Source organism: Amblyomma mixtum, chromosome 7 (genome assembly GCF_055824585.1).
Source record: "Amblyomma mixtum isolate Tamu chromosome 7, ASM5582458v1, whole genome shotgun sequence".
Lineage (NCBI taxonomy): Eukaryota > Metazoa > Arthropoda > Arachnida > Ixodida > Ixodidae > Amblyomma > Amblyomma mixtum.
The window spans coordinates 119,692,115-119,708,693 of record NC_143018.1 but is presented as its reverse complement, the minus strand read 5'-3'; the positions used below and the strand labels follow the sequence as shown (position 1 = coordinate 119,708,693).

Sequence of the window (16,579 nt, the reverse complement as noted above, 5' to 3'; positions counted from 1 at the left end):
CTTCGTCCTCTCAGGTTACGCCAAAAATTGGTTTCTGAGGAAAGGGCGCAGCGGCCCTCCCATCTCGGTGGATACCTCAACTTCACCTGAAGGGAAAGGCTAAAGCCTCAGAAAACATTCAATTGCAGTTGAAACGTCATTGTTCTGAACCCCTGTCGTAAGCTAGCCTCCAGTTTGACCAAAAAATGTAAGTTCTGGGCAAAGAGAAATGTGATGACAACTTCCACAATGCTGTGTGTTGATCGGCTGCTCAAAATTTTGGCGCGAATGTAGTCGGGAATGCTGCCGCCGCACTGACGTCAGCCAGTGATGCCATCGCTGGAATTTCATCGGCACCTCCCCTAACTCTGAGTCTCATTGAGTAAATTAAATAGCACTCACGCGAGAGGTACTACTTCCTGTGGACACATTATGCGGACACGCTATGCAGACAACTTCCGGTTACGGCTTTCTATTCTTATGAGCCATATGATGCTTTCGCATTAAAAACCTGTTTCACTCTATCCACCGCTTCAATGAGAAAGTGGTTAAACTGATTTTACAATCGTGTCACACAAGGCACAAGAACACGTCCCTCACCAAGCTTATCTCATAGTCCGGTTGTGGCAGCTCAACAAATTCTGGCGGAACGATCCTGCAGTTGGCCCATTCTTGGTCGTTAGCCCACATGTGGCCATACGAAATCAGTATGTCCGGAACGAACTTGGACTGCCTGAAACATAGCAGAACACGTCAGAGTTGGTGCTGTAGAAGGTAGTAATGAACGATACCGTGCATTTGTTCTCTCAGTCCTATGCTTCAAAAACTCCAGTAGTCACAGCAGGAAAATTTATTAGCATTTTAATTTGGGTTTGATATTCAACTACAGTGTTTCTCAAAATTCCGTTCATTACACTGAGAGACGAAGGCGCCGATCCGTCCTGAACTCCAAGAATACAACGACACAGGCTACGCTGCTGAGAACTACCACAGTCTCCAGCAAAGAGGAACTAGTTGTCACGCGGCTGCACAGTGACGCACAACGGTCCTGCCGATACTGCCGGTCCTGTGCCATAGAACACTGTACGTTACTTCCAGAATAAAAGCAAAAACCTGGAAATGACACTTAAATTTCGCGTTAAAGTATGACGCGATAATCTAGTGGGTTAATTTTCACAAATGCAGAAAGTCATTCCGTACTTGACATTCATAGATCCCTGGGAGTACTGATACCACTCCTGGCGCAGTAGTGCAGCGATTAAGCGATGCGCAACTGCCCCGCGATGGCAGGTGAACCCCGCGGGGGGCCCTGTGTGGCCAGGTTGGTCTTCCCGAGTTACCAATGATTAATTGAACCTGCGACGTCACAAGGTCATATGACCTAAACGGCCCACCTGCCCCTAGGTTGCTTCTCAGGGGAAAACCTGCCAGTGGCATGCCAATTAATTTTCGCTCACAACGCCAGCAACGGATTATCGGGTGAATGGTGTCTTTAACACTAATTCGTTAATACATTACCGACGGCCACTATTCACAAGAAATCTAGCCATGGGCGCCTGGCTGGGGTAAAAATAAAATGTAGTCAAATTACTTGAGAACGTCAAGAAAACTAGGCTCGAAGTTTGTAGCCAGCAGCGTGTAACCCGGACGTTCCGCAGTTCTTTTTGTCTTGAGCCAGGAGTCGAATTCCTGCAAAAGGATGGCACAATAACACCGCTTTACTCAGTGCAGGCATACTCCGGCAATAAAGTGGTGGTATGTTGCCCTTGGAAGAAATTTGCTGCACAAAAGAGCATAAAACGTGGCCTCCACGAGGGCACCACGACCTCCCTGCCTCCTGCGCTGCAGCCACACATGGAAACCCTCATATGGCAGATTTGCTTTTTTACTATTAGGAGACCTAAAATTCTCGAGCTAATAAGAAAACCTAACACTGCCTTATTTGCCTTCAAAATTGCTTTCCGTTTAACGTCCCACAATAATTTTTCAGGAGATATACTGGGATGGCCATGCATAAGCAAAATCTATAATGACCGCCAAAGAATCCAAGAAAGTTGTTCCATACCTTCGTCATGTTTGTATAGAACACAGCGCAGGATAGCAGAGCTTGAAATATCCCGATAACGGAAAAACAGCGAACGCACATCCCTTCACTTCTTCGCTCGCTGCTCGCTTCTGCTTCCCAAAAGCTCACATACCCTCCTATTTATTCATTATTATCATCGACACCGCACATTCCCCTTCCCACCACCTTTTTTCCTGCATATTGCCTATTGCAGGTAATCCCTGCTTCAGACCAAAAGCGCATGTTATACCCGTCGCGGTGGCTATAAGAGGCTTCTGCATTTGGCTGCTGATCCCTCCGTATCTGAATCGAATCACGACCACGGCGGCTACATTTCAGGGGGCTGGAATGCAACAACAGCCATGTGCTACATGATGTAACCGCACCTTAGAGAACCCCCGCTACTGTGTCCATCATTGCTTTTGTGTCACTTCAGGACGTCAATCTCTTGCACTCGGTACTGAGACATGCGAAGAGTGGCTGCATAACTAATGAATACTAATCTTTACGAAAACTATCGTTCCGCATAACTGAACAGGAGTAGCCATGCACATGGGACAAATAATGACATGTAACTGATGGTGCACTTGCGCGACATCGCTAGACTAGAAGCGAAGGCAGCTAGTTTTCGAAGGCCATTTTTCGTCAAGAATCCTGAGGAGCGAATATAGTTGATCTTTCAAGTTTGTGGCAGTAAAGAAATGTGAAAAGCCTAGTCGGGGTCGGTAGGAAACTTCGGGGACACGGCAGGCTGGGATGATGGAGTAGTAGTTTTAAGTAAACAGTTGCACTCGTCCACCATTGGCAAACCAAGGTTCATGGGCAACGTTGGATTCTATTTTTTATCACCAAAAAACTTAGGGCATGCCACAAGCAGATTCCTGATTGCAGCTTTGAGTTTCTTGTGATAGGAACTGCAAGATTAGAGCCACATAAAACTGTGACAGACAAAAACTGGAGACTTTTTGTAGCAGTTGAAATTGGAACATTTTGTATTGCCGCCAACTTCGTGTTTTATCATGGTTAGTTACTCACTTTGAGCAGATTCACGATAGTGAGGAACTTGTAGTTATTGGTGTAGTACGGGTTGTAGTTTAGGACTCCAAAGTGAGAAATTCCTCGCAGCCAGTAGAAATCCAGAGCGCTTCTCATCTCAGGATATTTGAAAATATTTACAATTTCGTCGGTGTTGCTGAAAGAGGATAACAAGAAATCGTAATTTGGTACGCAATGGTCGATATAATGTCTAATGAAAAAGACACCACTGAGACGTCATGACCAACAGGACTAGCTCCACAAATACACAGACGGAATGGAACGATTAAATTGGAGTAAATACAAGAGAAACCAAAGACCGGGACTAATACAATAACGAGCACTGGGGCCACAGGTAAATGCGATAGCCTGGTGTAAATAATTAAACTTCTTGGTTCAAATCTCCCGCCATTTCTTATGATTTTTTGCATGCTTTTAGATGCACCAAGCCGCCTTTTTTCTTGTTATTAAAGCGACCACGCGTTCAAATTTCGGTTTGCACATGACCCGCGCGTTCATTTTTCAGTGACTTGCTCATGGATAAAAGACGATGCAGACAGCGACATACAAAGCACAGCCCGTAAAAAGACAGCTTAACAGGCGGGAGAATAGGCTAAGAGGGTGGCGTAGTGGGCTAATGCAGCGGCCAGCGAAGTTAATCTGTTCGCGCAGCCGGGGGTTCGAATCCCGCTCGCTCTGTTTCTATATGTTTCATTTCACACATCGACCGAGTGTAACACTACATGCCGCCTTGTGGACCGACAATCTCCTTATGCTATAGCATAAAAAATTGTTCGCTGCCAGAGCACATGGTTCCTAAACGCAAACGGTGCCACAGAAAAAGCAAAATTTGTATTCCGCAAACCAGCACAATATGCATGTAAACTTCTTTGCTTGCATGACAATGACGAGCACTAAACCGAGCAGTCATCCTAAAGTGAGCGGATGTTAAGCGGACTGCCTGTTGGGAAGGAACATGATTGCAGCGCGATTTTTTAAACTGAATCATTTGCAAGCTGTTTAAACAAGCATTTCTGTCGCTTTTTTGTCTTCAGCAGGTATGAAGCTGCCAGAGAAGTACAAGTAGTTGTCCAATCACGTTTGAATGCTGGGCAACATACTGGGAACTTTTATAACGTCGCCCCTTGAATCTTTTATATGAAAAGATTCGAGTGCGCACATGTGTACACGAGTACTATTAAGACTTAAGCAAGGCGTCGCGCAACACAAACATGAACATGAAGAGCATAACGGCAGGCGCAGACTTTATGTTCATGTTTGTGTTGCGCAGTAACTTGCTTAACGATATACGACTGACTTGCCCAACAACGTGCACACTTCAACTATTACGGCTTACTAATCTTCGTACGTATGTTTAATCACGAGAATTGGGGCGCAAATGGCTACTTCTCTGAAATGTTACTTGACGTGCAAAAGGCGCTGAAGCTAGTACAGCTAGTGAAAATACTGAATGTAAAATATGCTCCCAGAACAGGAACTGGTGCGTCCGAAATGACCCGCAAAGATAAACATTTCTGATACTGATACCGAAAAATGGCAGCCATTACTGGCTGACGCAAGTGATGCAAGGCTCAGGAGAGGCCCGGGGTGTGCGTCGGCTCGCAGCGAGTACGCACCGCTGCTCGGCGTCGGCAATGGTTTGCACCAATCAAATAAATCGATGCCAGTAAACAGCACACCATGTAAAAAAAACGACAATTCGCTTCAATACCACAAAAAGTGTTCTGTGTGCTTCGATCACAGTTTTGCGACTTTAGCTTCTGCACATATCGCGATGCGCCTGTCAGTGTCACCACTAAAAAATGAGGCGCACCGCTCTGCCTCGTAGTGGCGCATATTAATGGTCCGAAACCACTCTGACATGTTATCTCACCCATGTGGTACCGAAGCAGTATTTTTTGTTTCGTAATGGTACATTTTGTTGGCTCTTCCTGAAGTTGGTCACCTCATGCTGCACGTACCTCTCTATTAACAAATCAACCCCCCCCCCCCCCCCCCACCACCTATAAACTTTTCAGGCCGACTAAGCACTTCTATTGACATTGTTACTCTTCTCTTGAATGATGCGTGCGTAAAACGTGCATACAAATTTCAAGAACCGCCGAAAGTATGAAATTCTAAAGCAAACTCAAGAAGCCTCTTAAGTTTCGACTCACTTGTAATCCAGCCCTATGCCATACTGCGACTTCTTCTGACGCATGGCCTGGCCGAGGAAGACGCTCAACGCTCCTGTGGGGTGCGTGTTCAGTCTGCTCCCGTTCTTCCGGTGCACCGCGGAGTAGATGACGTAGTCGCAGACTCCGTCTTCCGGATACCGAGTCCACGCAACAGTCTGCTGGCCGTACACGCACATCAGTGGCGAGCGTGGAGGCGGCACTGCGCGGTAAGGGAGTTCGGTTAGGAACAAATGGACAGCTATAGCTGTGCATCCTCAAAAGCTGTGCGTACGCTACGGGCGCACCTTATACGCACTGCCACCCGTCCTGGCAACGACAGTTTTAGTTGGGAGTGGCTAGCGTAGCGCCCAGGAAGCGTAACATGCTGTGGCGCCATCTAGCGACAGCAAGTCAAAGCTCCTGAACTGTGTGCTGAAGAAACTTTTTCCTCTTTTATTAATGACAGTGGTGTTCGAATTCGAAGGATTTGTTTTTGTAAATGTAAATCAATTGAATCAAACGGAAAAAAATTCAAGTGAAAAATTGGAGAAGTACTTTACCGAGGGTCGTTGCTATGACGACGGTGTACGCCGTAGATAGTTAGGCTTAACATCAAGAAATGCTTGAATTTATCTAAAGAACGATGACTATTTGTAACCTATATCATTACGGAGGGGTGAGAATGCGCAAAATGAAAGTGAATACAACCGTTTAGAGCGAGCTATCGCGTCGAAAAATGCAGCGGCGATGCAGTATTTGGTCCGAAGCGGGCATGCAGGGGGCCGAAATGTTGCCAACGTTAACCACGCAAGCAACGGAAAGCAAAGTCCGCTGGCTTGCGTACGTACGCAAGACGCAGGGCTCGGGCTTGCGTTCTGCGCATGCGCACTATGGTCCCTGCTAGCTCCTTTCGTAAGTTAAGCCCTTGCGGACGCACAGACAAAACTGTCTAATATTTCGCGAGCTCCGCCTTGGCGTTTAGTGGCAATCGCAGTATCTGCGATCTCGGAAAGTTTTTGATGATCCCTCTACAAATAACGGCTTGTCTTACAAACTCGGTAGCAGCGCCTCAGCGAGCCTCGTGCCCTTTACATAGCGTTAACGTCGAAGGCCCGTGAAAACAAATAGCGTCTTACAGTGCAAAAAAAAAAGGCCGGACAAGACTGAAGAACGACGACGAGCACAGTGCGCTTCTTTTGGCGCTGTATGATTGTGGAAGACCTGTTTCGTTCCGTTTCGACGCGGCCGACAATCACCAGCGTCATCCGTCGGGACAGAGTCGGCTAGGTTTAAGGGACTTTAGGCTAGGCGAGGGGTAAGCTGAGGGTTCCGACGATGTGAAAAAGATGTTATGCTTCATATGGCATCAGGAATGCCAGAACCGAGGCCTTTAAGCTGTTGAGCAGACAAAGGTAGGGGAAATGAGGTGCTCGTTGTAGCAGTCGTGGAAACCGAGTAAATCATAGCGGAATGTTTTCTTTCAAAATTTTGGAGAAGGCAGCACAAGAGAGTACTCGCATAGCTGGTGCCCCCACAGTTCTATCAGGCTCCACGTGACATTCGCGGTAATGCGGAACATTGTATGGCCGCTACTATGCATGCGGATGACGCTGGCGAACTCTCTCAAGGTTAGGTTGCACACAACATAAATACACCCGAGAGTAGAAGAGAGCAGCTGCCATAGCTAAGCTGGTAAAGAGCCCTGCGCGATGTATGGAGATCGTGGGTTCGGATCCTACTGGCGGAATCTTATTGTTTTCTCTTCTACATTCTCGTCAGTTATCTTTCAGTGATAAAGTGACTGAACTAGTAGCTTCCCATTACTCAGCATCGAGATAACAATAAATCTCCTATGCTTTTCTTGGTTTCTATTACAGCTGGCTTCCTTTATATGCGTAACCTAACAGTTTGATTAGTGAAAAAAGACATCATGTTGGAAGTCAAAGGAAGGAAGTAGACATCAGGGCTACCACCAGCGAAGGGGAAGCCGGCAGTTTACTGAGACCCTTGATGGCAAAAGGCAAGTTACTGTGCATTACCCATGCAAAGTATGCATCGTTCAGGGGGCTGCCATGTCTCAACTTGAAAGTTATGGGTTTATTGTTAAGGCAGTAGTGGCGAAGGGCTGAGCACCCGAGTTGGTTAGAAAAATTTTGCCAAAAATACGGAAGAGTAGATCACAACGACAATAACGGGGTTTTTATCAACCTGCTTTATAAACTCCAGATACAATTACATGGCATTCTGAGCCAATATCGATCGGCGCGAAGTGTGAGAGGCGCCATCGATACTTTTCACCCTCGATCGGGCTCAAAGTTAGGTGTGGCTGGTTGCTAAGTGTGGTGACTATCTGTTTATGATTTCCTGCCCACTGACCGTCGATAATCGCGCAGCGCACCAGTTTTACTGTTGGACAGAATGTTTAGAGAAGTCACCAAAAACCATGTCGTGAACTGACTTTGACTTTGGCGCGAATTTTTCACATTTCTGCTCCACCTCGATGATCAGATACAACATCTACTTCTAGGCGCAAGTTTGACTCTCCACACTTACAGTGAACAGTCGGGGCCGGCTTTGGTTCAGGCGGAATAGGTGGAGGGGGCAGCGGTGGACGCGTAGGCATGACAGGCTGTTCCGGTTCGGAGATATTGTAACCTGTGGAGACACGAAACCAAGACGCAGAATCCCTGTCTGATTAGTAAACTGCTGGACCTCAGAAGCAATGGGAGAAAATACTGGTTTAATGTCTCTAAATTGATGGTTTGTAAGAAAGCAGTAGTAAAGTACTACCAAAATGACTGCACGAAGGTTTCTACGCTAAATTGTGCATTACAAGCAAATAAATTGGCAAATTTAGTGAATGTAGTCTAAGTCTAAAGCACCAAAGCTTTGATGACCCCAAATCACTCTTCTTATTCTGAATCATTATTCTGAGCAATCGCGTAGCTGAAAGCCCGCTCCCGACGCCGTCGCTGCTGCTCGGTTACTTTTGGCTAAGGCGATACATGTAGTCACACGCTTTTCGTACGAGAGAGGAGTGAGAGGTTTCGTGTAGCAGCGTGCACGGGTCTAGGCTGGAACACTCACATCCATCTAGCTGATCCTTTGCTGTGAACTTAGCCATGTATGAAACCACTTCTTTGAGGACTCGCACTCGGTAGAAGGCTCCTCTGCCGCATTTGTTGTCAGCGTCGGCCAACTCAAGGCTGTACGCTGCGACCCCGTACCGGATCTCCAGCATGCCGCGCTTGCAGTAGCAAAGCTGCGCCAGGGACAGGAACACAAGCTGAGCGTTGCCAGAATCGCGCAAAAAGCTGCGCGCACGAATAAATCAGGACCGTTCTGAAGCTTATATAAGAAGGAAACCCTCTAAGCGTGTCGCAAACTCATCATATCTGAACTACGTATACCGTTCACAATGGGAAAACCAGTCCTCAAGAGATGACGTCCATCGCTGCACTGGCTGATCAAGGCAATGGTACCATCATTACCGCCTGAAAAGGTATTGGCAACTTAGTTTCCTCTTTAAAATAGGTTCGCCCAGGCCCGAGCTTCGATGAATACCTTAATCGGTATCCGTCTTGAGGCTGTCCGAAATGAAAGTGTTTAGAACGCGCACAACAAACCAAGGTTTTCTGACACGGCCCTTACGCTATTTTATTATTGTAAGCAAAAAAAAAAAAGATTGCGGCAATTTTCTAATTTTTCTGGTGAGCGTTGAGTGCTTCAGTTTAAATTGCAGCTCCTCGACTTCAACAGAAAGTAACGCCTATTTTAAATACATTGACCCCAGCAGCAAAGAAATGTGACCTAAAAAATTCAGCCCAGCTTGTGAGGCACGCACCTTTTGCGTCAGCGACGGCCCGTCGTCGTACACGAACAGCTTCTCCTGTTGCTTACTGTAGCGGATTTCCGCATGAAGACTTGTGTCGTGAACACGGATGCCGTAGTTCCCGTCAGCGCACACCTGTTCCAGCCCAGATTGATAGAACAACATAAAAAAAGGAAACCAGCAGGTAAATATTGTTTAATTTAAAATTTTGCCTTGCGAGATTTATTGGGTTAATGGGTCCCTTCAGTGGCCTAGCGTCCTCTTAGCGCATCACGTCGCAGACACGGACATTTTCTTTTATTATACAATGAGAGAATGTGTAAGCTAACCTGAAGAGTACAGTGCAGAAGCATTAAAGATTCCACCCGCGCAAGCATTCCTTAAATTTCACCTAGATTTTGCCTATGTGCCCATTCATGAGGAATTGCTCATTTTCTACTTCACATTCATAAATCGCGGGGAGTCCTCACACCACTCATGGCAATGTGGTGAAGCCGTTAAGCGGTGCGCAACTGCCTCGGCAGGTGGCTGTTTCAAAACACAGCCACCGGTGGCGCTTGTGCGAATCAGTTTGCTCTTCCCAAGCAAATTCTTGAGGCAGTTTGCTTCAGAGTCAGGTTGGTAGGCGGCCACCTACCACGGTGAGTAGGTTGTGATAAAGACACAATGCCACGTGACCTAGGTGGCAGGTGGTCACCTTTAACTCTATCGCGTGAAAAGATTTGCAGCAACTGCACTCACGTTAGCAACGCTGCCGTGTTGCTCCTGTTCCATTTTCCCGCAGTACTGCAGAAGCGAAAAGTTGCCCGGCTGGCTGTCTTCTTTGTCCACATAGTAAGGCTTGTACCAGCGGCCGTAGAGCGCCACCGAGACCGACATCACCGAGTTCACACCTTGGGCGACCATTCTTCGGATGCAGTCATGAGCGCTCCACTGTTCACAGACATCAAACCACAGCTTATTGAGTTTCACTCTAGGGCAAAAGGACCGCCTTCCATCAAAAGATGAATCACTAAGATATCTACGATGATATTTAAAATAGCGAAATGCTTATCTAAATGCGAAAGTTAGTTCGACGCACAAATGCGACTTCAGATAGCGGTGCCTTGTTCAACGAAACATCACCTGGAATCGAACATTCCCAGCATTCTTTGTTATGAAGGTGGCGCAGAAATCTGTGCCCATTGTGTGTTCTATCGCGGAAGTAGCTTTCAGAAGCAATTAGCTACAGCGAGAGCTTGAAGTACGTAATAAGTAGAACAAAAATGGCACTTTTATAGCAAGATGGCATTTTACTAGATAGTTTCTCGCGTAGGCCGAGGATACATAGCGCCATGACAAATACTGCTGTAATCGAAATACGAATTGCATGAGTGCAGAACCACATATCACACACCATGAAAACTCAGACACTAGGATCCGCATTCACTACGTCTTTTATGATATGAAAGCGTAGCTCTCTGTGCGTAGCTATATCTATACTCCTATGCACGTTTTAATTACCGCGAAACTCCAGCGAGGAGCACAAACACTTTTTATATGATGGGCGGCACAAGACCGCATTTCTCGCGCGTATTGAGAAAAGCAAGCTCTCCCGTACAATCCGGGTTTCCTGGAAAGCAGGAGGTTCTCTGAAGAAGTATTTCATTTCATTTCGCTTTATTTTTCGAGAATGTAAGTTACATCCTAGAGAGGTGCAAGGGCTAAAAGCTGCTAAAAAGCAGCTTGATGGGGCCCAAGCACCTCAAATGGCAGTACACGACAGAACGCAAAAAAAAGGTTTACAAAGATATATAAGTTAGAACAAACAAACACAACGAAGCAAGTGACATTTTGATTCAATACAATGAAAACAATGGCAGTTTACAGACGCACGAAAACAAAGAGAGGACCCCCCCCCCAAAAAAAAAAAAAACACTTATTGTGCATACATGGCACCGGCAGACAAACAGAGGCACATAAAATGCTACCTGGCTATATATTAACAAAATACATTTTTAACTCACTTTGTTTAACACTAGCCAAAACTTTGTACTTATTAAGAGTGGTCGGTAAATTGTGTTCAAGCGTTTGAAGTTTATAATTATTTCGAAAATATGGAATATACCAGAGATCGGTATTTCGGGTGTGGGTTCGATTCGAAGCGGTCCTTAAATGGGCAGGATGTACGAGGAAATCTCTATAAGCAGGAGTAGAATGGTAAAAAAACCTCAAAATGCGAAAAACATACATATGTTCAAAACGAATTATTTTATAATTAATAAAGGCACTTCGTGATGGAGAGAGATAAGGAAGGTTTGCAATGTAGCGGATCATTTTCTTCTGCAGAACATGTATTTTTATCACATTTGTTTTTGTGGTGGTTGGGATGCGCCTCTGCACTGGCAAGTGGTTTCAGACACAGCCATTGGTGGGGCTTGTGAGGTCCAGGTTACTGTCCTAGTTAACTGCTCGCGACCAATCAGTACTTAAATTGCCACCTGCAATAGTGGCCGTGTTACAAGAACACATGACGTATAGATATCAGGTGGGGCTCCTGCTTTTTCGCTCGCAGTACCGGCAACACCGAAGACTCCAGACTTCCTGGGGAACCGAAGTCCAGGGAAGATTGGCTATTGTTTATATTTGTGTAGTACGATTCGAAAACTAACTATCTTATCCATATTGCCCAAACATAGTTACAGTAATTCAAAACGGAACCGAAAAGAGCATGATAAATTTGAATTTTCACGTGAGTGGGAAGAAGCCATCGACATCGTGATAGAACACCTGCTACTGAAGAGAGCTTTTTACAAATATTTTGCACATGCTGATCCCAGCTGAGATGGGACGAGAAAATAACTCCAAGGATTTTGTGGTTGTCAACAATTTTAATTTCTTGACCTGCGTATTTAGGAGCGCGTTGTAGTTCGAATGGCTTGTTCCTTGCATGGAAAATTATTATTTTAGTCTTTGTAGGGTTTATTTGGAGGCAATTAGAAGAGGACCAGTTTTCTAGTTTCGTAAGGATTACATTGCACTCTTCTATTAACTTGTTTATGTCGTGACCAGATATAAGTATACTGCTATCATCGGCGTATATGATAAATTTCGCTTTATCATGAATGTGCACAATGTCATTTATATAGATGTTAAAAAGCAACGGGCCCAGAATGCTGCCTTGAGGCACACTATTTTGTACCGCCAGAAAAGAAGACTGATGCTTGTCGATATAGACGGACTGTTTTCGGTTTTGTAGGTATGATTTGATCAGGTCTAAAGGTGTTCCACGGACTCCGTTTTGAGAAAGTTTGTGTTAAAATTTCATGGTTTATAGAATCGAAAGCCTTACTAAAATCAATGAAGAGTCCGACAGTGAGAATACCCGCTTCAATGTTTTGCAGGACACATTCCTTCATTGATAACAGTGCTAATTTTGTTGACTTGCCCTTTCGGAAGGCAAATTGAGCCTCAGACGGGATTTGTTTTACAGTAAAAAAGTTCACTAGACAGGAAAAGATTACTTTTTCCAAGCCCTTTGAAAAGACTGGAATCACAGATATTGGTCTATAATTGGACACTATATCTTTATCTCCACCTTTAAACAGAACTGTCACTCTTGCTTTCTTCATTTCTTCCGGGTAAACTCCCGTTTCAATTACCAAATTGACGATGTATGCAAGCACGGGTGCAATAAAGCATAGTACATATTTGACTGGTTTTATCTGAATATTGTCAACATCTAAGGCTTTGCTATTATTTAAAATCATAAAGGTTGTACATACTTCGGTCTCATTGGTGGGCTCAAGGAAAAAGCTTTCGAAAGGGCTACAAGATGAAGGAACTTCAGGTAGATCATCATCATCATCATCATCATTTATTGAACCCTTAAAGATCCCGTCTGGGACATTACATAAGGGGGGGGGAAAGACAGTGGTGTGAAACGGTCATACAAAGGCATGTAAACATAAAAAAGCATAACAAAAAATAACAAGAATAACATGTTTGATGTGCAATTAGCGTCAGGTAATTCAAATAGTACAAAATATATAAGGCAAAGCAGTAGTATATAAAATTAAACATTAAAATGTACGGAAATTAAATAAGTGGGAAAGCACTTGTGGGGGAGGGGGGGGGTCGCAATGGCACAAGCAGTTCAAATTGCAGGCAGAGCATCGCGAGGGAAGTAGCTATAGTTGGTTCAAGTGGTCTGTTATTAGCTGCCTAAATCTCGCGGGATTAGTTTCGATGACAACGGTATCAGGAAGATTGTTCCATTCTTCTATGGCGATGGGAAGGAAAGATTTGTTGAAAGCGTTGGATGAACCGCGCAACCGCTGAATGCTGAGGGAGTTGAATAATCGGCGAGATGAGCGTAAGGGAGCAGATAACAAAGTTAGGCGTAGTGCAGGGAAGTTAAAGTATAGTTTGTGCGTCATAGATGTGTGTAGATGCGTCATAAGTCAATGTGTAGTTAAAAAATTGCTGTGAAAATGGTCAGCAAGAGCCTGATCGGATAATTCAGTGCCCTTATAGATTATTCGTTGAGGTGGCGCATTTTTCGTATTGCGATGTAACAAGTTATTTACAACTTTACAGACAGCGTCTGAATTTTTCATTCTAACATCAGAGAACAGTTTTTGATGATACACAATCTTAGCACGCTTAAGCTCAGCACGTTATGTTAAAATACCCTGTTCACACTCCATACAAAGCGGCGCGCATTCCAAAGACCCTGCTCTTTATGAGCGTGTGCGAACTGAATCAGTCATCTCTCTAAGAAGAATTCTGCACTGCTGCTTTCGCAGCTAGGGTGCACTTCTTTTTTTATGGCAGACGCATATAACTTGAAATTTCAAACGAATCAGATGAAGCAGCCGTTCTAAACGTGGGCTGATACGCTCGTAGAAAGGAATTGAAACAGTTTAACTTCATTAGTGCGCTACTTCAGGGAACGAACAATCTGTGTGTGTGTGTATGTGTGCGTGCGTGCGTGTGTGTGGGGGGGGGGGAGGGGGGATTTTGGGTCCAGCATTATTCGTCCCCTCCAGTAGTTCACTAATGAAGTCAAACATGGACCAACTAGGCTCGATTGCAGCTTTACTTTGAAAACAAAACGCGAATAATAAATAGAAATACATTGCACTTGCTGGACGTCGCCCTAAGCAGGAGGCAAATATTTGAATGATATTTAATGCGCATTATTAAAATGAAATTTTTTTTTTCAGAAGAATAACATTTTGGCTTAGGTAGGAGCAGGAGGCCTGGTAACAGGGTCTAACGAAGTGCAGGTTGCATCCTGCCGAGCAGGCGGTTTCGCATAATAAGCCCTACAGCGAGTGCAGGATGATAAGCGCGCTGTCCCCGGCGGGGGTGTCCCGGTGTCCTGCACTTTGCTTAAGAAGCTACACCGCGCCTTCATGGTTTCGTGCGAATGGGCTTCAATACGGCTCAACCCCACAGCCGGTGCCATATGGTCAGCAGTGTTTTGGTGTGGTAGGCCCAACACGCGACAGGCATTGCGTCGACATTTCAGTGGTTACATTGCTGCTCTCGTCCCTTTGATATATAAGCGCGCCATTTGGGAAGGACATCTTCCATGAGCGCGAAGCAGATACGAGGCTTGCGGACGAGCACCTGGCCTCCATGGGGCTATCCTCCAAGTAACGGGTGCAGTAATCTGGCTGCCTCTTGAAGTCACCGCTTGTCTTTCTCCTTTAGAGTTTCAAGAAGCTCGTGAGGGTTCTGGAGTGCAGATACATGCATGTCCGCAGAAAGGGACGTCCACAAGTGGTTACACAGAGCCTTGCCCGCCAAGGCATAGGCAGCCTAGTAATCGAGACCACTGGAGTGCCCGGCCACCCAGTTTACGTCCATACGGAGCACCGGCGGAGCACGCAACAGGCAATGATGTCAGGAAAGCGTGAAAACCAGACAAAGAGCAGAAGACAAGAGATAATTCACCAGCGCTACTACCAAATGTTTATTCAAGTTGTCGTACGCTGGAGCTATGCAGGGAAAGCTGAGCTTTCACGGATAGGGGAAGTTGAGGCACGCATGTAAAGCAACGCTGGTTTTTAGCAAAATCGTTTTAAAAATGCATTAACGATCACGCAACTTTTCATATGACAAGCCTCTAGCAGAAGCATAGCATTTTCATTCCCACTGCTGCCCAGAATCTTACTTGCTCTAGAATCTCTCCCTGCACGAGCTGACACACGAGGCAAAATGCGGCACAATATTTTCGTTTTGGTATTGTTTTCCACATTTTTGGCATGTTCTCCTAGCCGGTCATTAATGCAGCGAGCAGTTTGGCCTGCATATGAAGTCCCGCATAAATGGGGATACTGTCTACACTCCTATGGCGCAATGCACATAGGCGATCTCATTTTTCTTTTTGTAGTGCCGTTTGCAACAACCAGTACTAAGAGGACAAAGCTTTTGAGAGCTTGTTGGATGCTGAAAACACCAAGGGTACATGGTGTCTGCCAGCCGCTTTTTTCAGGTTGTAGAAAAGTTGGTACACATAGAGAACCACCACCGGCTTTGAAAAGAAGGGATCAGGTCTCTTCTGGCACCTTTCCGTTTTTGAAGGAAGGTTTAAGGGACTGCTGACATAAAGAAATTTAGAAAACAACAACAAAAGTGTAAATCTTGCACTGCATTTTGCCTTGTGTGTCGGCCCTTGTACGGCAAGATTTTAGAACCATAATATTCAGGGTACATGCGGCGATGAAAAGGCTGGGCTTCTGCTAGAAACTTATCATAACAAAATGTTGTCTGATCGCTGCGTGAGTGGCACATCTATGCCTATATATTTATGGCGCTAAAATTGCATTTTTAATTTACTTTCTTAAAAACGGCGGTTGCTTGACCTGTGTGTCTCAACTGCCCCTCTCCTCGCATGCTCACTTTTTCCTTTACAATTGCAGTGCACGGCAGCTTCAGTAAATAGGTGGCAGTAGCGCTGGTGAACAATGTCTTATGTTTGTTCTCTTGTGTCCCTTTTCAAGTTTTCGCGCTATGTTTGCCACATGCAACCCTAGCTGACCTGGCAGCATGCTATCCTGAACGACAGGCAAGCTGTCTGCGATGTATCTTCCGTCCTGCCATTCTCGACAGTCCCTGCCAGAACCCTCTGGAACCCAATGAGTCAGTGTGCACTGAAATATTTTGTTTTCTTTACAAACCTCGGTTATTTTATACTTAATTACTTTATGCGGGTTTATTTGCAAATATTCCTGGTTCCTCCTTGCGTGCATCCTTCCTGCTAGCTCTTTCTGAGTGTTCGCAGCTAACAGGATCGCTTGCAAGTACATTTCTGCGGTCATGGTAGCTGCGTTACAGCCAATCGAGCACACGTACTGATGTCCTCTAGTGGAGTCACCGACAGCAGCGGATACCGCAAGTGACCTGAAGTGCAAGGCTGCGTCCGTAAATTTCGCCGCTTCGGTCTCATCTGTGCGTCCAGCTAGTGCCCTGAGTTGCGGCTCATACTTCTGTACCTGATTT

The 16,579-nt window shown here is 45.4% G+C and overlaps 1 protein-coding gene across 1 annotated transcript in view; it reads right to left on the bottom strand.

Moving 5' to 3' along the window:
- Positions 1 to 2,756: 2,756 nt before the first annotated feature.
- The window catches only part of LOC149337332 (uncharacterized), a 33,238-nt gene continuing 19,415 nt past the window's right edge, over positions 2,757 to 16,579 (bottom strand). Inside the window, exons 6-12 of the mRNA XM_089554394.1 lie at positions 9,830 to 10,021; positions 9,101 to 9,223; positions 8,344 to 8,518; positions 7,810 to 7,911; positions 5,257 to 5,476; positions 3,080 to 3,236; positions 2,757 to 2,879 (exon numbers count right to left, since the gene is read on the bottom strand). Coding sequence (XP_089410520.1) covers positions 2,757 to 2,879; positions 3,080 to 3,236; positions 5,257 to 5,476; positions 7,810 to 7,911; positions 8,344 to 8,518; positions 9,101 to 9,223; positions 9,830 to 10,021 — 1,092 coding nt within the window. The remainder of the gene's footprint in view (positions 2,880 to 3,079; positions 3,237 to 5,256; positions 5,477 to 7,809; positions 7,912 to 8,343; positions 8,519 to 9,100; positions 9,224 to 9,829; positions 10,022 to 16,579) is intronic.